The sequence below is a fragment of the Macrosteles quadrilineatus genome, unplaced genomic scaffold, assembly GCF_028750875.1.
Source record: "Macrosteles quadrilineatus isolate MER2022 unplaced genomic scaffold, UCM_ALF_1.0 Scaffold_1__1_contigs__length_201487025, whole genome shotgun sequence".
NCBI classification, from domain to species: Eukaryota; Metazoa; Arthropoda; class Insecta; order Hemiptera; family Cicadellidae; genus Macrosteles; species Macrosteles quadrilineatus.
In genome coordinates this window covers 108,970,037-108,997,328 of record NW_026542594.1, presented here as the reverse complement: position 1 = coordinate 108,997,328, position 27,292 = coordinate 108,970,037, and the positions used below count along the sequence as shown (strand labels likewise).

At 36.7% G+C, this 27,292-nt stretch overlaps 1 protein-coding gene across 5 annotated transcripts in view; it reads right to left on the bottom strand.

Moving 5' to 3' along the window:
* LOC128983017 (tRNA N6-adenosine threonylcarbamoyltransferase, mitochondrial-like) overlaps positions 1 to 27,292 on the bottom strand; it is a 140,967-nt gene that overhangs the window by 32,347 nt on the left and 81,328 nt on the right. For all 5 annotated transcript variants that reach the window (XM_054402157.1, XM_054402165.1, XM_054402142.1 and 2 more), the window contains 2 exons: positions 10,620 to 10,744; positions 9,976 to 10,104 (listed from right to left, as the gene is read on the bottom strand). In XM_054402157.1, coding sequence (XP_054258132.1) covers positions 9,976 to 10,104; positions 10,620 to 10,744 — 254 coding nt within the window. The remainder of the gene's footprint in view (positions 1 to 9,975; positions 10,105 to 10,619; positions 10,745 to 27,292) is intronic.

The window sequence follows — 27,292 nt, the reverse complement described above, 5'->3', positions numbered from 1 at the left end:
GTGAAATAAAAAGAGACGGACAACTGCACGCACAAAAGATTTTTTTTTTTTTACATTAAGTTTTCTTCCTAAGGAATTGTAGAAGTGCACTGTGGGAGATTGAAATCTGCTGGTGTGTCTTCTGGAGATGCAGGTTTAGGTTTTGAGAGGTGCTGATGGTATGGGCTAAGCGTTGAGGCAGCAGGTTGAGTGTAGGTAGAGATGTTGTGTGCTGATGACTCATGCGGACAAGGCCGGAGCATCGCTGGCTGATGACGGAAGGTGCAGAATGTCTATTGCCCATATGTGCACGATATTTAGATAATTACAGATCTTTCTTCTTGGTTGATATGCGGGAAATTGTAGAGGTAGGGCCTATTAAGGTGATTTTTGGTTGTTCCTTTGATTTCAATTTTTTTTTTTATTTTTTTTTTATTGTGCAGTTGTCTGGTTTCTATTAAATCATGCTGGGGGAAGTGATTATTTAATCCGATCGCAGATGATCGTTAAATAAAATTTTGTTCAAGGTGACTGTCATTGTGGAAATGAAGAAGGGTTTGTCGCAAGGCGGAGGTCCGATCACTGACAGGTTGGTTCGGACTCAAAAGGCGAACCATGGGTTCGTTGGGGCCGAGCTACTCAAAACCAGACTGGTGGAACTCGCGGATACCGTTTTAGGGTCTGTGTGTTGATGGGGGTTTGGAAGGATAGTAAAATGACTGTTCTTATTGAAAACCCTTTTTTTTTAAGGAACGTTTTGCATGCAGAAAATTAGGCGTGCAGAAAATTGCGCGTGCAGAACATTGCACGTCGGTAAGCGCTAGAAAAAGGTGGGGAAAAGTATTCTAGGGATTCTGGAGAATGTTTCCTTGTCAAGTATATTCCTTGAAAGGCGAAGTTTCTGGTTCGTTTGGTTTTTTTTTTTTTTTTTAAATAAAGGTACTGAGTTTCTTAAACTACCTGGTAACTATTTCTCCCTAAATCTAACTACCTCTACCTTAGTGACTAATTAAGCTAAGAAGTGTGAAAAGAAAATAAGGGAGATAAAGGAAAGAATAGAAAGAGAGTTTGTCTCTAAACACTCGACTAGCTAGGTCGCCACAGAAGGTGCCATCACTGAGCCCTTTCCTACGGGGGTAAAAATAAGCAAAATAAAAAATAAAATTAAACCACCTGTGGAAAGTAATCACAAAAAACGTGATTCAATCAAAAAAAAAATCTTTACTGAACTCAGTGAGGGTGCGAGAGACGAAAAGGGGGGGGGGGTAAAAGATTTGGCCGACAACGCACGGAGGAAGACGTGTAGGGCAGCCCATCCTAGGGAAGGATACCCTGAGACTTACATTCCCCCGGGCGTTGGCGGGGACAGCGATAGATTGAGAAGACTTAACCTAATATCACTTTAGCAGAGTGTTCTGATCTGGGTAAGGGATGTTGATCTTGTTGTTTTTAAAATTGTGGCTGAAAAAATCGTTTTAGATGTGACACGTGTGCATTTCTAATGAACTTTCCTGTTGATGGATTTACCAAACGTGCCGTGACTGGGGAAGAAAATGCTTCAATGACGCAAGGTTTGGACCAGACAGGGAGCAATTTTTGGTTGATGGCATCGGCAGCTCTACTGAGGTGATGTTCTCTGAACATTACCCAGTCCCCGGTCTTGTACGGGTTGGGCAATCTGTCCAGATTGTATTTCTGCTGCCTAAGCTGTCTAGCTCTGATGAGGTTCTCGACGGCTCTTCCCCACTCTTCATTTGAAGATTGTGGGGAAGCCTGGTCATCGATTGGCCTGTCTAGATTCCAGTGGAGCTCTAAAGGATGGGATATATTTCTACCAAGGAATTAACGGGCTGGGGAAGTTTTGGTGGAGTCGTGACGGGCGGAGTTGAAGGCTATCTGGAACCAGTGTAATTCCTGATCCCAGCGCTTCTGGTGTTCATGATGGAAAATTCGGATGGCTATCTTTATTTGTTTGTTGACCCTTTCGGCATGGAAAGGGTTGGGGTAGTACAGACTGGTGTAGATATGTTGGATGCCTAATCCCATGCAAAGGTTCTTGATCGTTACTGACTTGAATGTGGACACGTTATCGGAAACTAAGAACTTTGGTGGGCCAAAGATTGAAAAAACTTGTTTGGTAAGAACTGAAGCTGTGGTTTCTGATTTGGTATTTCGAAACGGGAATCATGAGGGCAAACTTGGAAAATGAGTCTACTACCGTGAGAATATATTGGTTCCTATTGAGAGAAAGTGGCAGAGGGCCAATGTGATCGATGAAAATTTTCTCCCAAGGTTGAGTAATTACTTCTGATGCAAGCTTCCCTACTTTTGTGTTTGGTGCCTGCTTACACCTTTGACACTTGACGCAGGCTCGAACCTTGTCGGTGATGTAGGCTTTCAGATTGGGTGCCCAGAAAAAGGGTTTGATGCGGGCGAGGGTTTTGCTGATGCCCAGGTGAGCTGAAGTGGGTGATTCGTGGTAGTAGGCAAATAAAAGATCGAAAGCTTGGGAGGAACAACCACTCTGGGTTTTGTTTGGTTCGGAAGATGGTAAAGAAGGGTGTTATTGTCAATTGAATAATTTGGAGGTTTGTTTGCGGATCTAATTATTTTCCTAAGGTCGGGATCATCGAGTTGATGATTTGAGATGTCCTTGAATGCCTCAGGCAAAGAGAAAAGAGATAAAATTGATGGGTGTGCTGTGGGGGGTGTAAATTCTGTTGGTTCTGTGTTTTCAAAGAGTCGGGACAGGCAATCAGCAATAACATTGTCCCTTCCACGAATGTGGTAAATTTTGAACTGAAAGGAGTTAATGAAGGAAATCCAACGTGCAATCTTGCCGATCTGACGGGGGTGATTAAGAAGCCAAGTGAGGGCTGAGCAGTCCGAATGAAGCTCGAACTCCCAGTGTTCTAAATACTGATGGTATTTCTGCAAGGCAAAGACTACTGCAAGGCATTCGAGTTGAAGTGTAGAGTAGTTGAGCTCGTGCTTATTTAGAGCTCGGGAAGCATAGGAAACAGGGAACAACTGATCACCATGGGGCTGAAGAAGGACTGCTCCGATTGATGAGCCGGAAGCATCCGTGTGGACAACGAATTGTCGGTTGAAATCGGGCATGCGGAGGATGGTGGAGGAAACCAATGCCTTCTTTAAGACTGTGATTTGGTCGGGACCAAAAACGAAAGGGACACCCTTTTTCTTTAGCTGATTCAGAGGTGCCGTTATTGATGCATAATCTTTTATAAAACGGGCGTAGAAGGCTGTCGTTCCTAGGAAGCGGGATAACTGTTTGATGTTCTTGGGGATGGGAAATTCATCTATTGGTCGTGTCCGGTCAGGGTGGATGGAAATAGTATGATTGGAAAAAACATGGCCAAGGAACTGAATTTTATTGAAGGCTACTGTGATCTTTTCTGGATTGACAGTGAGTCCTGAGTCGCGGAGGCGTTGGATTACTGACCTGACCTTTTCCACATGGTCTTCAAAGGTTGAATCGCTATATACACACAAGTCGTCGAAAAAATTGTATATATATTTGAACTTTATGTCCCCGAAAATTTTGTCTATCAAAGAGGTGAGAACCATACTACCAGACGCAAGACCAAAAGGGAGGAAATTGAACTCATATTGAGCCCAAGGAACAACAATGACGTGAACTGCTTAGACTCCTCGGCCAGGGGAATTTGGTTGTATGCCGAATTCATATCAAGGAGTGTAAACCAACGAGCTTGACCTAAATGCTGAAAGGCGCTTTCAATGGTGGGCATTGGTGTGGCGTCAAGTTCCAAAATGGAATTCAAATTTCTGTAGTCGACAACCATGCGAGTTTTCCCACCCTTTTTGGGAACTAGAAAGGCGGCGGAGGCATATTGCGACGTGGAGGGTCTAATAACTCCCTTCTGTAGCAGCTTGTCGATGTGTTGCCGCATAAGATGAAGCTTGAGAGGGGCGTACTGATACGGTTTGTTTCGCACAACTTTGGTTTCCTTGATACGGACAAGATACTTTAAGAGGTTCGTTCGCCCTAACTTGCTAGTGATGGTCTCAGGGAATTCTGAAAGCAACTGAGAGACAACTTGGCGCTGCTGGGGATTTAAATTTTCCCCCATATTGACGGAAAGTTCTTTCTGCTCAGTGATTGGAGTGCAAATGAGTGAAAAGGCTGTTGGGGAACCAGGTGATCCATATGGAAAACTAAGAGAGTGCGTGCGTTGTATCTTAAATTTGTGTATTTATCGTTGTTTTGTGTCGCTATGACGGATCGTGTTAGCATGATTGTAATTCAAATTTGTGCATTCATCGTTGTTTTGTGTAGCTATAATTTGTTTATTTGTTGTTCTTTTTATGCCTCCGACGCGACGACAACGAAACATAAACAGGAGGCGTAATCGTGATAACGACCGCAGCTACAGAAACAGAACAGTGTGGTGCGTAATAGGCCTATCACAGTCAGCACCTGACTCTGGACAAACTCAACTATTAGGTTACAAATGCGCCCTTTAACACTACCCCAAAACGACTTTTCGTTCTCAATTAGTTCTCTATCATGACCGTTGCCTGTACAGCGAGGCATTTTAAGAAGGAGAAAACCGGCCGGAATGCTTTAGGTTTATCAATAACGAAGATAAACATGGTCTGAGTTACAGTACACACCGGTAATCTTATTGAGTTGAGTCTTTTAAACACATTGTAAATATGACTGTTATTCGTTTTGAAATAATTCCTGTAATACTTTGCAATTGCTCGAATTCGAGCAACATGTACACTAGTTCTATTTAAATAGGGAATAAATGTGATATTTTTAAGGAGACAATTTAGTGTAAATCCAATCAGGCAAATGGAAATTCGCTTAGTCTGCAGGTTTGCTGTGGCGGGGGTATTTAACTGTGCACTTGAATACAATATGAAGGAATGGCTTAAAACAAACCCAAAAAATATTACTGTTGGAACAAAAAAAAAGATGACATAAAGTTAAACTGTTTAGGATTTGCTGACGATCTGGCTCTTCTAGCTAATGACATCTAAGAAACCAAGCAACAAATAAAATCACTTCAGGAAATAGCCCAGAGCATAGGCCTAAAAATTTCTTTTGAGAAAACTGAAATAACTAGTTGTTTCCAGGTAATAATATTACCTATATTTTAATATCATTAAAAAATGTAAAATAACCTTTTAACCTATCACTACGAAAAAAAGAAGAACTTTTAAGAGCTTAACTTTTAACTAACCATAAATAAAAATCTTAAGCTCAACACTGTTTTAATAAAGGTTCTAACAGAGTAGGCTTAGAATACTGACTGACAGACCAGTTAAAATGTTCATCTTACTTTTAAAATGTTAAATAAGAAACTCTTCCCATACTATGTTTCTTGTAAACACTCTAACGTCTTTAGCCAGATAACCTTGGTTTCGTTGTTCTTTAACCATTATTGATTCGCCTATTGGGTCTGATGATGATAGGAGTGTCCAATCGAAATCGATCACCACTTACCATCTTTTTTGTATATTTACCGTCTTGTGAGTAACAGTATAAGCGTAAATATATGTTTTAAGTGTTATAAGACGTTTCTTTTATTTACTTTCTGAATTAAACTGCACAATAAACTATCCCATTCCATCAGTCATCCTTGTATTTGAAAGTAAACTGATAAATAAACAGAAAAAGTAAATATTAAAATGACATAAGGGAAAGAGGTTATTTTTATGAAGACGGATGTTTTTTTTTATGAATCATATGTTTGATAAACTTAACTAAATTTTCACTTATATTTAAAAATACATGGCAACTTTAAAGTCCAATGGGGCGAAGCACATTGAACTAAGCGTGACAAAAATTATTCCATGACTTTTGCAGATAATTCCCTTTAATTTGACACATCAATCATAAAAATCGGTTAATAAATAAATGAGTTTTGCTGTGCACAAGAAATTCCTTACGGAATTAGAATAATAGATGTTAACAAAACCACCATTGGCTAACAAAATCAAAATTGGAGAACATTGCATCAAAATTGTAGACAATTTCAAATACTTAGGTGAAGTTATAACATACAATCTTAAAGAAAATCCATCATGGCAAAATAGAATTAATAAACTGATCAGAATGCAACATATTACTAAAAACACATACAACAAAAAATGCCTATCAATAGCAACAAAATTGAAACACTACAAAGCAGTTATACTTTCACAAATAACATATGCAAGTGATACTATATTTAAAACAACTAACGTAGCAATAGATAAAATACTAAAAATAGAAAGATGAGAATCATCAGAACATGTATAAACAAAAAATATCAAAAAGATGGAGTTTGGAGACTGGCCTCAAATAAAACTGTATATAAGGAAATAGAGCCATTGACAAGTATAATTAAAAGAAAATAATTTCATTCATTGGACATCTTTTAAGGACACTGGAAAATTGAATAAGCAAGAAAATAATTGACAAGTTGTGGAATAGCAAGAGTGACTTCAGGTGGATTACGGAGATTAAGGAGGACATGAGAAGGTTGAAAATATCATTAGACGATTTGGAAAATAAGTCAGAGGCGCTTGCAGTACTCAAAGACAAAAATATCATCCTGCCAATAGGAGCAAACAATCAGAGACAAGGAAGAGTGGTTTCGGAAGAAGAAAGAAAACAACGGTCGGAAAGAATGAAGAATGATTACTAGAGGTTAAAATACCTTATAATCCGTCAGTGTGATCAAAAAGTCACCGATGAAAGGCGACCGGTTTCAACCCATCAAAGGGGTCATCATCAGGCGTTGAATGGACACATAATTACTCCGAAGAGGTCGTCATAAAGTCAATAAACACAAAACGAAGAACAGTTAAAACACTTAAACACATTTTTTACAAAAAAACGTGTGGCCACAAATTGACTGCGCGGCGGACGGTATGTGCACATTGAGTTACAAGTCCAGACTGTTGTCACTGCCGTTTTGTCCATCTGTCATCCTCCTCCCCTTCTTCCAGCTCTTATCAGGTCCTTTCCGTGTTGTTATCATTCTTTCAATGCCGACTGCTGTTTCATTTCAACAATAAACAAAAAGCTACTTGTTATGCAAATTCTCTTTTTTTTACCGACGTTATGCGAGGCAGCCGAAGGCAGCGTGCGCTAGACTATTCCGTATACAAGTGGCTACGGACAGAAACGACTTCGTCTAAAGACAGAAACCGGCGCTGCAACACATACAGGTATTGAACTAAGACAAGCGCAACTGCCGATAGAAGTCTATAATTGGTTCCTTAGTCTATGCTTAAAGCTTATATGTAATCGCTTAAAAATGGTACAAGCAATCTCCGTATAGAAAAAAAAAACCTTAACTATTCATCCTTTAACAATAGATAGCTAAACTGTCCAGTGCAATCATCCCACACTGCTAATAGCAACACTCAAACTTAGTTAGGTAAGCTAGTGGTAGGTTACAACTTCTGTGACCGATTCAGTGTAACATCTGACATCAGTCAGAATCAGACGACATTATTGACAACGACACGACTCAACAACCAACGATAAGAGTAATTTAATAATGATAATTATTATTAAAAGCATAAAAAATTTAAAAAAATTAAACATATCGCTCGTTTATATTGGCAAAAGTATTACCATAAACAGTAATAAAGTTGAAAGAAAAAAAGTTGTAATAAAAAAACTTAGTTAGGTAAGCTAGTGGAAGGTTACAATTAATTATTAAATCCCTGTGACCGATTCAGTCTGACATCAGTCAGAATCAGACAACATTATTGACAACGACACGACACGACAACCAACGAAAAGAGTAATTTAATGATGATAATTATTATTAAAAACTTTAAAAAAAGATGTATCGCTCGTTTATATTGGCAAAAGTATTGAATAAACTGAGGATATTATAATTATATTTATATATAATTTATATATTATTAGGGATGGACGAGATTGGATTTTTAGTTTGAGACAAGACGAGACGAGATTTTTTATTTCTCATAAATTTTCGAGACGAGATCGAGACGGGATTTCCCTTCTCATACACAACGGGAAATACACCTTCAAAATTTTTACCTGATTTTGTAACATTGTTAGATGACTGTTTAAATACAAAAATAATGATAATAGGCAAGAATATTTACAATCTTTTATTAAAAAACATCAGCATAACATTTTTTTATTAATCACGCCTAACTTATTAAAAATGCCTACGATTAGGAAACATAGTGATATCAGTTAGGATAGAGTTCAACTTATCCTAAAATAAAATAAATCATAAAATAAAAGCAATATTAATTTTTATAAAATAGTTAGGTACTTGTTTTGACTTTTTATAGTAATAAAACATTCCTCACACTGCTTACACTTAACAAAAGTTCTCAAATGTTATTAAAGTAATATTATTAAAATAATTAAAGTATTATTTACATTTAAAGAATTAATTAAATAAGAACGCCTTCGCAAAGGAAACGCAACTACAACACGCTCCTGTATTGCGGGTATTGCATTGACTTTCTGCAGGCGTTTTTAATTTTTTTTTTTATTCTCGTCTCGATAAAAATCTCGGCCAAAAAGAAATCTCGTCTCGTGTAACGAGATTTAAAATTTCCTGAAAATTTCCCGAAATTTCGAGACTTGACCATCCCTATATATTATATATATTTAATACTGTGAGTGTTAAATAAAGCTGAGGATGATATAAGAACAGTTTTTTTTTTTATGGATTAGAAACTCATTACCCTGGAAAGTTTTCTAATGTAATACAAATTCTTATACATAAAACAATTTAATGAACTGGAGCATAGTCAAGTCGTTCTCTTTCTCTCTGTCTCAAGTTGACAAAATTGTATTTCAAAGCTAATACACATCAGAAGTAACAGTTAGTTACCTCGGAAAGTGCTTCAAGAGCTTTCTGTGCATGCGCAAGCTGAGGTGCCTGTGGGTACAGAACGTCGAATTATGTCTTAAAATGTAAACAAAATGACAAAAATGGCAGAATGTTTTCCCATAAGGCCCATGTTAAATTTTCAAAAGTTTGTACTCAAATTATAACGAAAATAGATTTTTCCTGGCTATACCACTGGTCTAGAACTTATTTTTGACACAGAACTTAGTTATTCTGTAAATATAAACGTTTTTGTTAGAGCCGATTCCCAGATCGAAGTATCAAGTATTCAAACTTTACTCGTATTATATATAGGATAAACCACGATCAGCTGTATTGAAGTAAACAAAAATCAGCAGTAAATGGCTTCTAATGCTATTCTTATCTACGTTGTATCTAATTTTGTGTTAACATTTGGACCCTACATAGAGATTGGGTGGATCAAAACGTTATAAAAAAGGACTTTGAAGTTAAGTACTGTATTACCCTAAATACTGAACGGAACAGCGCCAAATTTATTTCCAAGCTTATTCTTGAGCTTCTCTTTAAGATAACTTGTAGTAAATGAATTTTCCATGTTATTTTCTAATTTTAAAAAAATCTCAAATTTGAAGAATAAAAGAAAGCTGAAAACTCAAAATTCTTAAATAGCAAGGTATAACAAATTTCATATTATTTTAAAGGTCCTTTAAACGTTTTATGTATTTAAGTTTTCTTTCTATCTCTTACCGTAAAAATTGTAGTAGAAAAACATAATTTTATATGGTAAAATTGTAACTAGTTTTATAATAAAACAGCTAAAATTTTGTTCTAGACACATTTAATGGTGTATTAACTGAAGGAAACAATTCATAATTATTGATAGACAGATAGACAAACAAGTTATTACGTTTTACTTTGTGAAAAACAAGTCTTATAGCTGATGAGAAAAACCCAAACGTGGGCCGCTTTCTGTAGTACCATTGACTAGTATTACCATTGACTAGTCAATGGTAATACTAATTTAAAAAGTACCTACTATTGTTTGCAAGTACTTAAAAAGCAAAGCACTTTAAAAAATATACATTATTTTTACTTATTGGGTAGAACAAAAGTGTGCTATAATATTAGTAGGATGATAGATGGAAAATACCTTATCAAAAACTTCACCAGGAGCATCATCCAGGTTTTTCCCTAGTAGTTGAAAGTGAGTAGCAGACTGAGCCACAGCCAGAAGACTGTGACCACCCGACACCAACAACACTATGAACGGGAACTCCACCTGCCAACAATCGATTTGTATACTTCCTTTACAAATATACATTTCAATAAGACTTTAGGAGAACTAATATAACATACAGATGATAAGAATAAATATGCTAGACCACACTCATTTACCAGTTCTAGTTTATGAATTCAAAGAATTTTATGAACTGCCAAAGTAGTTTTTAAACCCGTAAAAGATCTATTTATACCATGAGATGGAACCTCAAGAAAATTTTTACATCCAACACACAATTTAGACATAGCATTGGCTATGACATAGTTAGAAGTGGTATAACCATTTTCCATTGATTGATTTCTTAAAGTTTAGTGTCCATCTTTATTAATTTCACGTGAATGTAAATTTTAAGTGCTCAAAAACTTAAAAGTTCCGAAGCTATTTTTCTCTCTTGTTTCAGAGCTCGGTGTATCATCATTTTTAATATTTTAATCTTCACCTAAAGCTGTTTCCTCCATGACATTGTCATGAAATTGCAAAATTTTAGCAGTTAGAAAGCAGTTTTAGGATCATACCTCTTCCATCATTCTCACAGTTAGTGCATGTGCTTCCATGTGATGAATTGGAATAAATGGTTTTTTGTAAACTTTTGATAAATACTTTCCATACTTCATTCCAATCAGTAATGATAGTGACAGACCTGGAACAAATTGTAACAAAAATGCTAAGGTAAGAGCACAGGCCACCCCTAGAGTGGCACACATGAAAATGGTAAGAAGGATAACTCTAAGCTAACCATGACTAAAAATATTGTTAGTATGGTTGGTTACCTTACAATAAGGTGCCAACTTTCCGGTGAAAATGGGATTTCCTCATTATTGTTGCCTCTTTAGTAACCAAAAATTACCCTGGCTTGCGAAAATATCCATTATTAACATTGACTTAGCACTCTTATCCAAGGAAAATCTGCAAACATATTTAGTGTAACGGTCGGTCGGTATTTCCCTCCTTGAAGTACCCACTGTTACTTTCGGTGACGTACTTCAGGAATGAAACTCTGCACTTGCTTACAAAACTCAAGTTTATTAATACTCAAAACAATATAAAGATAAGTAACAAACAAATAGGTAGAGTAGACCGGAACTGTATAAATCATTTGGTTAGAAACTGAAACCCCAATTTGGAAAAAAGACTCTTAAACCCCAATTTTTAAAACCCCTAACATTTTCTTACCTGGACCCAAGGCCAAAGGGCCTCGGGCTCCAGCTCCCCCAGCAGGACCCCGTCCTCTCTGGCTCACCACACAAACACTACCCACCAAAACTGACCCCCTGATCAAATGCACTGGCCAACTTAAAGCAACAGCCTTCAGTAGGTCAGCACAACATGTTACTGTTTAACAACACTCCCAGCCTACTCACACAACATTGCCAAACACTTCCTGCTTACAATATTTGACCCCTTCCTTTACAGTAGTATGGTACTAACCATTTCCGGACAAGTAATGGATATATCTACTTAGCCTAATGATTTGTAGGATGTTGACGACGGGAAGCAGATATTTCTGCCAATTCTGTAGACAGACTGGTCAATGTTTGTAAATAGTAAATGGCTAGTTTGCGCTTTTATCAAGCAACTAGCAGTTTTGTGGACTTCACTCACCTTAATTTGTTATCCAGGACTTGTCAAATTGTTCACACTATGAATACAATTACACATATATACACAAACTTAAAAAATCGTCCTTGGATTATTCCGACGTTTCGCAGGATCAAAATAACGTGCCGCTTCCTCAGGGAATTAAAACTTTATTTCTCTCGTGTACGCGAGCAAACCGCCTAACCACGACTGCCAAATCAGCTGTTCCTGGTGAGGAGGGGATGGCAGGGGGGTTGGTGGACGTACTGGTTATTGAAGATAAGCCTTTCACATATTTTGCCTTATCTCTCAGCTGTTCTAGTTCTCCTTTTAGCGAATTTCCCATATAGGGAATAAGCTATTACCGTAGTACTCATGGTAAGACCTTGACCCGGGACCGATATAATTTTTCATTTTGAGGTCCCTAGAGGCCAAAAACACCATCCGTTCAAATTCATATATATATATTTATATATATTTATATATATATATATATATTTATATATATTTATATATTTATATATATATTTATATATACATATAAATATATATATATATATTTATATATATATATATTTATATATATATATACATTTCATAGAACAGTATTAACAGTATGTGTCCGTTAGCGCGATAACTTGAGCAAAAATGATCCGATTTTGATGAAATTTGGTATTAACGTGTAAACCTACATTTATTCGAACGAGTTCGCGAACCAGCATAATCGGACCATGGTAACGGGGGTTTATGGGGTTTTTATGGGGTAAAATGGGTTTTTCCCATTTTTTACCCTAAAAACAAAGAATTTTGCAATTTATTTTTAAACCGTTTTGTAGAGCTTAAAAAAAGAAATAATTTAGTATATTGAAGCGCTGTTGTAATTTTAAATTCCCATGTTATTCTTATGAAAAAAATTAAAACTGTTGTAGTTTACTTGTTTATGGATATATGTTGATCAAATTTGTCAAATTTATTTATTTCATCCTATACTATTGACGTTTGGTCAAAAACACTTTTTACCTTCCCTGTAGCAGCAAACCTAAACACTCGTTTAATCTAATGTTATTTAAATTGGTAATAAATATGTCTTATTCATGGAAATATTTTAGTAATAATGTAATCAGACAAGTTGAAATTCGCTCAGTCTGCAGGTTTGCTGCGGCGGGGGTATTATTACTTGTAAACAGGGCCGTACCTAGGCTGTGGCGAAGGTGGCCCCTGCCAAGGGTGCAGGTTAGACTAGGGCACAAAATGGGCGCCGGTTGGACAAGGACGCAAAATGGGAAAGAGGGACAAATTTTATTTTTTTTATTGATGAGCTAGATGATTAAAAGTATAAATTGACGTTTTACATTACACTTATGTTACGGTATAATAACGGTTATGTGAACTTATTTAGTGTTGTTTAATTTGATTTATTGAATTATAAACAATTATTACAATGTGTACCGATTTGTCGTATTTTACAACAAATTAATATGAGTAGACGCAAACAGATAGTCAGCTGATCGAACAACAGGCAACGTACCCACAGTGCACTACGAGGAGTGGGGGTGAAATTGGCCAGCCAGGGACCGGTCCTCGTCGAGCAGTCGTTACCTTCCCTTCCTGCGAGCTATTAGGTGAGCTATCGAAATCGATCGTGCAAATTAAATTCAATCCGCGGTGTTTTTCCGGACAATTCTTATTTTCATCAAATCGTTAAGCCTATATCCCGCAGGGATATAATTGCCGCGCGAGGTGTAAATAGAATCAGTTTTGAAAAAGAAAGTGTTGTAAAGTAACTTTACCTGCAAACACAGACCGCCATTGGAAATTTCACGTTCGTTGACCAAATCATTCAATCGTGTTTTTTGGGGAAAAAGCTCACCTAATTTCGTATTCCCCTCCTATACCCCAGTGTTTGTATCATTGTAGGACGTCCGAAATTTGTAAGTAATTAATGTTATTTATTGTTATAATTAATTGTAGGGTTTCAGTGAGTCACACATGGTGTAGAATTGTCCTGTTATATTTTGTTAAATCTTTTGTATAAGCACATGTTTCCAGGACCAAGCTCTAACTGGTGATTTTTAAATCCATTTTTAGCATAACAATCTGTATCATTTAGTAAGCTGTGATAATCCTATGGTATTAAAGATAAATAGTTGAAAATGTTTTTGTAGGGTAATTCATAGTTACTTTATAAGAATTGTATAGTAGTAGAATTTATTGCAGAATCATTATTGAATTTCATTTTTGAGTTGTAGTAAAAAATCAATTAAGAGTGCAACAGCCATTATTTTATTTGGGGAAAAGTTAAATATTATTGAAAGTAAAGGTAGGCAGCTGGTTCGGCTAGACACGGAGGTGTTAATTGGGGTAGTGTGTGTTTTGCGATAAATGAACCGCCAAAGTACCTTTTAGTTATAAAATAATAAGTAATCTTCTACCATATATTACTGCGCTTAAACAGAAACACTGTTTAACCTGGTTGGACTACGAGACTCGATCTTCGTTTTTTAAATCGTTGGCCAACAAAGGATTTGTAGGGTACTGGTCATCTCAAAAAAATTAAAGTAAATATCACACCTCATTTGGCAGATTCGGAGTCAGTGTGTAACCGCGCCATATACTTCCCTTTCAATGGGTCCATTCACCATTTTTTAATTAAAGTTTATAATTGATTGTTGCACTCGAAACCGGTTTTCAGTCATTACGTTATATTGTTAGTAGATTACAGATATTCATTAATTAGACATTGAAAGAAATATTAAAGTGTAAATTGTTTTATTCTGCATAATTAATTGAATTGTTATATATTTTCATAGTTCACAATATCCTGGGTATTTCTTTTTAGCATTAATAGTCATTCAATAGAAGGTTGGTAAAATACAGCAAATAAAAGGCCACTACAAAAGATTCACGTTTGAAGTGCAACACTAGATTTAGTGTGGTAGTGAGCAAAGTAAATTCAGTGTACTTTAAGATTTATTAAGATTTATTAAGATTTATTTCAGTCTGGAAGAACTTCAAACAGTGCCATAAGGATCTCTGGGAATAATTTTATTCTACAGGGCCCACTCAAATATTATTTTAACATCTGTTGTTTATTTTATTCACAGTTCTTCCAACCCAGGGGCAATTGTAAAGAATCAATTGTGGTAGAGTCATAGTGAGAATTACAAGGAGAGTAGAACATACATTTATATACATATTTAAATATATAAGTTAGAGTCAAGGAGTCTTTTTATTTTTTTTTTTATTTTTCTTTACAAATGTCAACCATTGTAGTTGTACAGAAAAATGGGCACGGGGACGTTCTTGCTAGGCCCAGCGATAAGCACGACACTATTTTCATGTTAAAGTGTTCGTAACAACAGTATTTGGTATTTTTGAATTTCAACAGTCGAGAAGTGAGTTGGTAGTCACTAGTTGAGTGACTCGTTTGGAAATTAAAGCGGCAACACCGCACGAAATACCTAAATGACATAGTTTTGAACATCACAGCGCAGAGCGGCTTGCGAGCTTCGAGCTAACCTCTCACTCTAAATTCTGGATCCTTTTCTCAGCAAATAAATCTAAATTTCAACTCAATCTACCATATTTCGAGAAACTGAGGTAAACTGCCATAGCTCCATACGACCCGTAGAGATTGAGGTTATGCCGTAATCTTAGTGATTGCAAAAGTACCTTGTTTAAGGAGGTTGGTGCACCAAAAAGAATTTCCAAAAATGATTTTATACTGCCATTTTGTAGTCTGAAATTTCCAGTTTCTAACAATATACGTAACAGTAAGTTATTTTTTACTATTTTTTTTAACAAAGTTTTATTTACAATCTGTTTTACATTAAACAATAAGTAAATATGATGACATTTATATAAATACTAGCAGAGTACCCGTCCTTCGTACGGGAGTGGCATATAAGTAGGCTATAAAATGCCTAGTACAGTTATACTCAAGCTTAGCGTTTGCAATGAGGGAGGACAAAGTATGATAAAATTTGCTTCTTTAAATTTACGGTATACTATAGTATTACACATCTACCATAGCCATAATGTTCTACCACTTCACCCAAACAATAGAGAAAAAAATTATTAAAGATTCACAAAATATCACAAATTATTTGTAAAATTAAAAACATAAACATAGCCTAACTGTAAACAGACAGTTCTCATTGTGTATCACAGTTTTTTGTTGCTGTTTAGTTCAAATTAGCTGTTTTCATAAATGAAAAAAAATAATAGTACTGCATCCTGTTGGTAAATCTTATCATAGAACCAACCTTTTTAGTTAAAGCAGCTGACTAAATTCTTTAATCTATACTATTATAAAAAAGAGGTGGTGTCTGTGGGTGTGTATGGGAAAAGTAAACGCAAAAACTACTGGTCGGATCGGGCTGAAATTTGGCATGATGATAGCTCACATTCCCGATTAACATATAGGCATATTTTTATCCCAAAAATCCTTTCGGGCTCCGCCCCAGTGGCTCTGGAGTTTCCCATGTTAACCTTATGAGAAATGAAATTATTGAAACTTAACAGCTGTTTCAATTAAACAAGTTGGTTCTGTTCTGTGATGTTCAATAGCATTAAAGTTACAAGGATTACCAACAGGGTGCAGCACTAGCACTATTATTTCTTTTACATTTATGACAACAGCTAATTTGCAACCAAAAGGTGAGTGAGCGTAGCGAACGAACTTCAACCTGGAGGCGAGTGAGCGTAGCGAACGAGCTAACCTGAAGGCAAGTGAGCGTAGCGAACGAGCTAACCTGAAGGAAAGTGAGCGCAGCGAACGAGCTCCAACCTAAAGGTGAGTGAGCGTAGCGAACGAACTTCAAAAAGAACCGAAATTTCTTAAACCATGTCCTCACTCATAACTGCTATAAGCATTTGATACTTATATGCCAACCCCGTACGAAGGACGGGTACTCTGCTAGTTCCATTTAAATATGAGTACTCATAAGGTTAAAATGGGAAACTCTAGAGCCACTGGGGCGGAACCCAAAAGGATTTTTGAGTAAAAAATATGCCTATATGTTAATCGGGCATGTGAGCTATCATCATGCCAAATTTGAGCCCAATCCATCCAGTAATTAATGCGTGATTGAACTTCAAACAAACAAACAAACACACAAACTTTCACATTTATAATATTAGTAAGATAAAATAAAAATTGGAAAACATGAGTTACAGCTAAACAGCTTTAGCACTAACAAATAAAAATCAAAGAAAAGAAATTTCATAACTGCTGTACAAATCGAGTCGGAAGGTCTAAACATTTTCTCTTTTTAGTCTGTAGATATGTTAGGAGGTTGAGGTCCAAATGGTTCGGATGATACTCAAGTTTGGAGATGTATTTTTTACTGCAGCTCGTAACTTCTTCAGTAAGAAATGGAATTTTGCAATCATTGTGAATGGTGACGTTGGATACATACCAAGGGGCTTTCAGGATGATTCTTAGTAATTTTGACTGAAATCTTTGTAATATATCCAAGTTTGATTTTGAAGCTATTTCCCACAAAGAAATGCCATATGTCCAAATTGGTTTGAGGAAAACCTTGTAAAGCAATAATTTATTTTCTATTGACAGTTTTGAATTTTTATTCATGAGCCAGGCTATTTGTCGAAACTTTGAATTTAGATATTGCCGTTTGTTCCAAATATGGCTTCGCCAGGTAAGTTTTCTGTCGAGGTGGATGCCCAAATATTTTACTTTATCGTGGTGAGGCAGAAGTACGTTATTTAAGTGGACTGGAGGACAGTTAGCTGTTCTAGTGGTGAAAGTTATGTGTGCAGACTTGCTTTTGTTCACTTTGATTCTCCATTTTTGTATCCATGTGGAAAGACTGTTTAGGCCATCTTGTAGCGTTTGAGAAGCTAAAAATGGGTCTTCATGGGATGTTAGGAGTGCTGCGTCGTCTGCAAATTTAGATAAAAATAAATTTGGATTTTCGGGTATGTCTGACGTATATAATGAGATACAGAATTGGTCCCAGGATGCTTCCCTGCAGTACACCTGACTCTATTTTGTGTAGTTTGGTGTAAATTCCTTGGTGTTTTATTCTAAAATGACTGTTTTCCAGGTAAGATTTAAACAATAGAAAATAGTTATGAGGGAGAGAACGTTTAATTTTGAATAAAAGTCCAGGATGCCACACTTTATCAAAGGCTTGGCTTACATCAAGAAACGCTGCAGAGCAATATTCTTTTTCCTCCAGGCTCTGTCTTATTCTGTCTGAAAGTCGGTGCACTTGTTGAATGGTAGAATGGTTTTGACGAAAGCCGAATAACATGGGGGTTGCTTCCCAAGCACATTGTTGAATTACATTGTTAAAAAGTTCAACTGCAACATAAATTTCTTCGTTGGTTTTTAAGGAAGTTTATAGATCTAGTCTATTATTGACAGTTCCTTTAAAGTGTAACCAGTTAGTCTGTATGTTATGCAACACTCTGAGGTTGTTCAATCGTGAACCCCACATTTGATTTTTAGCGTTAAAGTCTCCTCCACAGATAAATCTACATCCCAAAGTGTTGAAAAATGCATTGAATTGATTGCCTATGTTATGTCTAGGTGGACAATAAACGGCGGATACCGTTAGAGGGCCAGAAAAATTACTTTGAATATAGTCAAACTGGTACTTTGGAATTTCATGGTGCTTAATATTTGATTTTATAAGAACTGCACTTCCTTCATGAGCCCTGTTAGATGGGTGATTCGTGAAATAAACCGAGTAATATAGAATTTTAAAATAGCTGGCATTGGTGAAATGAGTTTCAGATACTAACATAATGTCTATTTTATTTTGAGACAGAAAAAGTTGAATATCCAGATTATGCTGAACCAGGTCAGCAGTAAGTTATTGACCCTAAATATAATATAAACATTATTTTAAGAGTATGTTAGCTGTTTTTCAGCTGGGACAGAGCCTTCCGTATTTTGTAGTTTTCCAAAAGTTAATTTTTTTAGCACATGTTCCTTTCTCTCAATAGCCCCTAATATCTTATAAAAGTTGCCTAGATTCATAATTGGAATGAATACAAACATCACAATTACCAACAGTAAAAATTAAAAAATATATTATAATTTTATTTTAAATTTTAAAATATCTTTTTTGAAAAAAAAATCTAAACAAATGAAAAGGTTATATTTTTTACATTCCAAATGTTCAGAAAGACTAGATCTGTCATTTAAAAAAACCATGCCGCAGCAAACCTGCAGACTAAGCGAATTTCCATTTGCCTGATTAGATTTAGGCCTACACTAAAATGTTTCCTTATAAATATCACATTTATTCCCTACTAGCTGTACCCGCGGGCTTTGCCCCGTTTTACTTCATAAGTGAGCTCGTTCGCATGGCTCAAACACGTCCTGGTTGAAGTTCGTTCGCTACGCTCACTCACCTTAAGGTTGGAGCTCGTTCGCTGCGCTCACTTGCCTTCAGGTTAGCTCGTTCACTACGCTAACTCGCCTCCAGGATGAAGTTTGTTCGCTACGCTCTCTCACCTTTTGGTTGCAAATTAGCTGTTGTCATAAATAAAAAAAAAATAATAGTGCTGCACCCTGTTGGTAATCCTTGTAAGTTTTTAATGCTTTTGCATATCATAGAACCAACTTTTTAGTTGAAACAGCTGACTATAATTCCATTTTAATATGAATACTCATAAGGTTAACATGGGGAACTATAGAGCCACTGGGGCGGAGCCCGAAAGGATTTTTGAGATAAGAATATGCCTATAAGTTAATCGGGAATGTGAGCTATCATCATGCCAAATTTCAGCAAAATCCGTCCAGTGGTTAATGCGTTCACTTGTCACAAACATCCAAACTTTCTCATTTATAATATTGGTAGGATATAAATATAATTAGTTTAACAAGTACTTAGGTTTGCTGCAACAGGGAGGGTAAAAGTTTTTTTTTATAAATTATAAATAGTTTAGTAAGAAATAAATGCATTTTCCAAATTTGATCAAAATAAACAAGCAAACTACAACAGTTTACTTATTCTCCATAAGAATAACATGGGAATTTTAAATATAAATTTTTTTGGAATTTTCTCGATAACCATTAGGCGCATAATAACACGTCAATATACTAAATTATTTGTTTTTTTAAGCTCTACAAAATGGTTTGGAAATGTCGTAGCCTAGCCGTTACACTAGAAAAGTGGACAAAGTAATTAAGAGAACCACTTACGATCATTGGTGGACATAGAAGAAGGAGCCGTGACGAAGCATCCAACTTCAGGGCTGAGTGCACAGTTGCACAGGGCTCATCAAGGCGTTGCAGCACTTGTGACGGGCGAGCCCCTCTTCCCTTGAGCAAGCCGCTACTTAGACATCATCTAAGTACGTCACCGTTCCTGGAAGACCTGTTAAAATTTGGTCGATGGCTGACTGAAAAATTGCAGGAGCTGAAGAAAAAACCATATGGTAGCCTTTTTAACGATACAGAGCCTTATGGGCGGCTAAGGTCAACAGATGTTGCGATTCTTCCGCTACCGCCAACTGCTGATACGCATTTGAAAGATCAAGGCAGCTAAAAACTGGGTAACCGCCTAGAGTTGCAAAAATATCTTGAGCCTGAGGAAGCGGATAATGTTCCTACCGAGTTATTATGCTTTGAAGGGTGGCTGCACTGTGCACTCAGCCCTGAAGTTGGATGCTTCGTCACGGCTCCTTCTTCTATGTCCACCAATGATCGTAAGTGGTTCTCTTAGTTACTTTGTCCACTTTTTTAGTGTAACGGCTAGGTTACGACATTTTGGCGAAGTCGCAAATAAACTGTTTTATCATAGTTAGGGTAGTACGCGATAACAGTTGTTGTGTTAGTGCGTTATTAGAGTTGAGATGATTAAAAATGGTGAGTATTAGTGTTGGCAGGATTTCGGAATTTAATCCAAGCGAGGAAGACATTGTGCCCTACTTGTTGCGCCTGAAGCATTTCTTCAGAGCCAACAATGTTAAGAAAGAAAACAAAGTGTCGGTTTTAATTACAGTTATCGGTCCCAAGATTTTATCGGTTCCATCGGATTTATTGTCACCTGTAGAGGTAGATTCCAAGACGTGTGATGAACTTACAGAATTGTTGAAATTACATTATGCGCCCAAGAAGTTGGTTGTGGCGGAGCGATATGTATTCTACTCTTGTATGCAAAAGCCGGGCGAAAGCTTAGCGGAGTTTGTGGTTTCAATAAAAAATTTGGCTAGTACGTTTTTGAAAGACGCTTTGAGGGATAAAGTGATTTCCTGTATTTCTAATGAAACTATTCGGCAAAAATTGTTGTCGGAGGAACTGGACTTTGACAAAACTTATGCGTTGGCGCTCTGGCTGGAACAGGCCGAATCGCAGTCAGGCCTATTTATCCAACCTTGTGGGAGGACAAAAATCAATGTGAAAAGTCAAAATAGGCCAAAACTTTCGTGCATAGGAGTAGTGAAAATCAAAATTCTAGAAACTCTTGTTGAAGGTGCGGTTCCACTGTTCATTGGCCTAGTGTGTGTGCGTTCGCCAGTTACAAATGTCGATTGCCAGAGAGTAGGTCATCTCAAGAAAGTGTGTAAAGCCAAGAAATCTTCTAGTTTCCATGGTAAAAAGTCTACACCTAGGATGGGGGTCCATCAAGTGGACGAAGAGTTAGGCCTATGCCTAGAAGTTCCAATGGCAGAGATAGGTCTGTACAAGATCAAATCAGACCTAAGGTCAGACAACGGCTACAAGGTAGGCCTAGTGGGTAATCTATACTTATAAAAGGCAAAGCCCTCACTGACTCACTCACTCATCACTAATTCTCCCACTTCCCATTTACCTAGGAGGCTGAAATTTGGTACACCGATTCTTTGGGCAATAAATAGGAAAACTAAGTAGTTTTTATTCTGATCGGGCTTTCGAGCTCCACACCAGTGGCTCTGGAGTTTCCCATGTTAACCTTATGAGTACTCATATTCAAATGGAATTAAAGAATCTTAACAGCTGGTTCAACTAAACAAGTTGATTCTGTGATGTTCAATAGCATTAAAGAGTTAATAGGTTTACCAACAGGGTGCAACACTATTATTTTTTTACATTTATGACAACAGCTTGCAACCAAAAGGTGAGTGAGCGTAGCGAACAAACTTCAACCTGGAGGCGAGTTAGCGTAGCGAACGAGCTAACCTGAAGGCAAGTGAGCGCAGCGAACGAGCTCCAGCCTAAAGGTGAGTAAGCATAGCAAACGAACGTACTATTGAGCCATGCAAACGAGCTCATCTTGAAAATTAATAGTTTTATTAATACTTATATATATATTAAGCCCAAATATATTAAGTCCATATATATATGAATTTGAATAGATGGTGTTTTTGGCCTCTAGGGACCTCAAAACAAAAAAGGAAATCGGTCCCGGATCCAGGTCTTACCATGAGTACTACGGTAATAGCTTATACCCTATATGGGAAATCCTCTAAATTCAGCTATCTTTAATAGTTTTTGTGAAAAAGGTACATATAATATGTTAACATGGATGAGGATAGGGCGCACCAACCCCCTTAAGAAAAATAAATTTAATTCAAAATAAAATTAACTATTGTGGCCTTTTTTTAGGCTATACCTCATTATAATTATAACCTGTATGATAAATTATTTGCTTTCTTCGTCTCTGTTTAAGAACATATCACCTTAGTTCCCTTCATCGTTTTGTTTCTTGTTATTTTTAATTGTGTTTGATGTTTAAGTTAAAGCTTTATTTGCCAATGCACTTAAAGCATACAGTGACTTAAATAAATGTGATCCCTATATTAGGTGTATTATGGAATCGTAACAAATTAACTAACCAGTTATTTTTCTCTTTACCACAATCTTTAATAAATCATGATAACAATTATCTTATAATAAGTTTAATTAGTAGGCCTAGTCTATTTAAAGTATTGCAAAAATCCCAACAAGGATACAACCCTTGATTTGATGATAGTTTAGTAAATAACACAGTAGTTGAATTGACACAGTAAATAAAAATGCAATTTATTCTACAGAAAGCAATAGAATAAAATATTCGGCGCTATGTCAATATTATTGACAACAAATTAATACCTAACCTCTAATCTCAGTTAGTAATAGCATTGTAATAGTAAACAAAGCAATAACAATATGGCGTTGACTCAAAAAGAGCAATTTTTGCCAAAAGAGAAGAAAGTGCAGTCAACCGCCCACTCAACAACACAATATGTGGTGAGTGAGTAGTTTTGGTCGGATAAGTCAACTGTCAATCGTTTAAAACGATTGGAATGTGAGTGACTCAACACTCAACTCAACAGTCAACCATTTCAAAAATAGGGCACCCCGGACACCTCCCACACTCCAGTCCAGTGCAGAACACAGTTCTTACTATTGGAACTTATGTAAACAACTCTGTACAAATTGTCTTATTGTAACATTGTACATATTTTTCTGTGATGAGTGTTGTAACCTACTTATTAAAATTAAATCCCACAAAAAGGGATACACTTTTGTTTGATTTAATTACAAATACGTAGCCTATTATACATTGGGATAAAATTGGGATAACGCATGATTATGTTTTATAAAAAATATATTTTTTAACCAACCATTTAAGCATAAACCACATATAAATCATTATAGTCTAGCAAGAAGTTAAATTTGAGTTTTCAATGACAAAATATGAACTATTTTTTATGTTTTAAGAGACAGAATTGCTTAAAAATGTGTTTTACTGATGTTAAGATTTCTAAAGTTTCTGCGGGTGGACACCCCCCCCCCCCCCAGCCGGGCGCACTTATGCTGGTTCGCCATGCACAAAGGAGCATCTAGATACGGCCCTGCTGACACGCTATATTTTACATAGTGTGTGCATTTCGCGAAGCCGGGCTGCATGACTATCTTGTTGCCTGCCGCGACTGCATCAACGCTCTATCCCCACCTTCCTACTCTTGTCCCCCTTCTTGGCTGATCTCCCTCTTCAACTTCGGCGTCTAAAAACGACACAAGAACCAATTTCCAGGACCGTGACTCGAAACTGATAAGTTACAATTAGCATAGTTATGTAGATAGATATAAGTACCAATTATGGTTGGCTAAGTCAGGTAACAAGCGGGGAGCCCTTCTGGCTTACCCGACCATTGAAATGTAGGAAATCACAACTCATTCGGTTGGTTGCCTTCTGCAACCAACCTTTTCAAACATGAAAAACTAAACCACATGTTCCCAGAATGTAGCTTAGCAATTATCAATCAAATTCATACATACTAGTGTACCTGTTGCTCGAATTCGAGCAATTTAAAGCATTACAGGCGTTATTTTAAAACAAATAACGGTCATAATTTCCGATGACTTTATAAAAGTCGACTCAAAGATTATGGAAATACTCACAATGTACACAACAGTTAGATATAATCAAAATTGTTTGTAAATATCTTATCTTTTTTCAAAAGCTGATCTTGTTTTTTAGAGTTTTCTACAAATGTTTCCCACTCATAGCCGCATTAGGTTCTCTATAATAATGATTATAAATGAAGAAAAAAACATTATTTCTATTTCTTCTAATTCAGTTTTATTTTTAGTGGGCCTATATCAAATTGTTTAGGATTTCTCGCTTTATCCCATTGTAATAATTACACCAACCCAAGTATCGTCTACAGATGCAATACGCCAAAGAATATCATCTACGTGCAACACGCCTACGTACAATCTCCAAAAAGTGGTAAAAAAAAGGCAGAAACCAACCCATACAATAGACATAAGTTAACTCCATAAGAAATAATTTTAAGAGTTACCGTACTGTGATATCAGGATTTTCCACTGATTTGGATTGCAAATTATAACATTACAACATTATTGCAAAACATGACACGATTCAAAAGAAAATTGATTTTAAAATCAGAAAAAAAACTTTGCAAATACTTCCTATGACAAATTCAGTAAATCACAATTTAAATATTAACAGCTGTATCATTAAAAAGTAGTGTAAAATTATACATATGGTCATAATGTAAACTAATCTGCTGAGGGAACTTTAAAGGCCTCTGGGGCAGAGCCCCAAGAGAATTTACCTCGTTTCTCTTTTGATGGCTCATCTACAGACCAAGACCTTTCTTTAGAGACGCCTACCAAGTTTCTACGCCCAGCCGTTCTCTGAAATTAGCTGTGACAAAAACCTGTTTTTCCCCCATAAGAATAACATGGGATGGGAATTTAAAGGCCACTGGGGCAGAGCCCCAAGGGAATTTACCACGTTTCTCTTTTGATGGCTCATCTACAGACCAAGCCCTTTCTTTAGAAACCTCTACCGAGTTTCTACGCCCAGCCGTTCTCTCAAATTAGCTGTGACAAAGAAAAACAGTTTCAAAGAAGTATCCAAGTAGTAAGAAATTATCCAAGTCCAGTTCATAGTTGGAAGGATAGGTCAATATTTAAATAGTTAGTTCAATTAGTGCAAATCAAAGCTGGCTAGGCAAGTGTTCTGATCTGGGTAAAAGGTCTCCATCCCTCTGGTCCCCAGCAATCTTCCTAATTTTATTGGTAGCAGATTCAGCACGCTTATATTAAGTTTGGTCCAGACACACCTACTCCTAACCTATTGCATTACCCTGTTTATTCCCTCCTGATTACCCGAATTCCCTCCTCCATACCATACCATTAACCCCCATCAACACCCCAACCAACGGCCCCCGGCTACATGCATGTAAATAAACCATACTAATATCCACCGATGGTTGTGATAGAGGCTTGTCTTCAATAGCCATAAGTAGTGACTCTACAATGTTCCGTTTCCTCCAGTCACCGGACCTTTTCCGTTTCCTCCAAGAACCGTCTTTGTAGGCCTATAGCATTTTGCTGGAATCCCATTTTACTGTGTGGTGTGTCTCTCATGCATGCTCACAAATTCTCGAACCATACCTATCTTTATTTTTAACTTTTTTAATGTGTTCATTAATCCTAGTCGTAACTGCCCTTGACGTTTGCCCTACAAAGTTTCTGCCACACGAACAAGGAATTTTATTGACAATTCCTTTTTTGTGTAATTTTGTGCAAAAACACAACTTTTTTTGTGTTTTGCTGTTCATTTTCAGGTTTTAGTTTGGTGAGGCAGACGAATTGTATCTTTACTTTTGAAAACTGTCCGAATATTGTACTTTGAATTTATGCAACTTAACTTTTCTGAGACATTTTTATGTAAGTTAATTGAATTTTAAGGGGTTTCAGAGTAGACAACGCAACCTTACAGTAAAGTGGAAATCTTATCCTCGTCAGCTTTGATGTGACTAACTTATTCCCTAAAGTTCCAAACGGGCCTTGTTTGTAATTGTGAGGGAAAAGATAAAATGATGTCAATCTGGAAGACAAAACCAAGATTCCCATATCCAACATTATGGAACTACTATCAGTCTGTATTAAGTCAAACTATTTTCATGTCAAAAATGAATTTTTTGAACAAACCAAGAGTATTGCGATGGGCGGGGTTCTAACCCCCATTTTAAGCAATATTTTTATGGGTAGATTTGAACAGGATGTGATTAGATCATTTCAAACCAAACCAAGAATCTGGTTACGTTATATCGATGATGTGTTTTGTATGTGGGATGATTCAATGGAAGAACTCATGAAATTCAGAGACCACCTAAATAATCAATTAGACTCTATACAATTCACCATTGAAATGGAAAAAGACAATGTTTAGTTGAGAAATTTGATCAAGGCTGGCTTACTAGCGTTTACCGAAAACCCACTGCTACAGGACAATATTTAAACTTTGCTTCTAATCATCCAACTCATGTCAAAACAAAACAGGCTTGGCTATCAATCTTATTAAATGGGCTAAATCTATTTGCAGCAACGACAGCATACTACTACCCCTCCCTCAGCACCCACTATCAACCTCTGACTATCTCTCTCACTCCTAATCTCCTTTCCCCAAGCATCTAAAGGCGGCGCACATCAACGCTCAGTCGTTACGTGCAAACATTGATGAGGTGAAGGAGATTTTCAGTTCAGATACATATATTTTGATTTAATCGCAGTTTCTGAGTCGTAGTTGAAGCCGAGTATTCCATCACAGGAAGTGAACCTTCCTGGTTATATTCTGCAGCGCAATGACAGAACTGGCAAGCAGGGTGGCGGTATTGCAGTTTATATCAGGGAGGAAATACATTTTAAAGTGGTAAATTGTACACACTCTGAGTACTCTGCAAAACTGGAATTTTTTATTATTGAAGTTAGCCTATCTGGGACTGAGAACTTGTTTTTAGGTGTAGGGGCCTATGTTATCGTCCACCTAGAGCAGGCAATCTATTTGATTTTGAAAACGCTCTCTTAAATTGTTTGTTTGGATACAGTCATGTTTTGATCATGGGGGACTTTAACACTAACCTTCTTTCAACCAATGAATTACTACTCAATTTTACAAGCAGAAGTGTTGTGACCTTGAAGGTGGATATAATACACTTCCCAGCAAGCAAAACCATGGGAAAGAAAAGTAAAGTGCAGGAGCCTAAAGCCTGAGGCGTATCTTCTGAGTAAAGTAAAGCGTCGTAAGGGGTTGTCTAGATGCACCCTTACGGTATTAAGCTGTACCACACAAAAATATCACACAATCTCATAGTACCTAATCATCGATAGAAAAGGTCAAATAACATG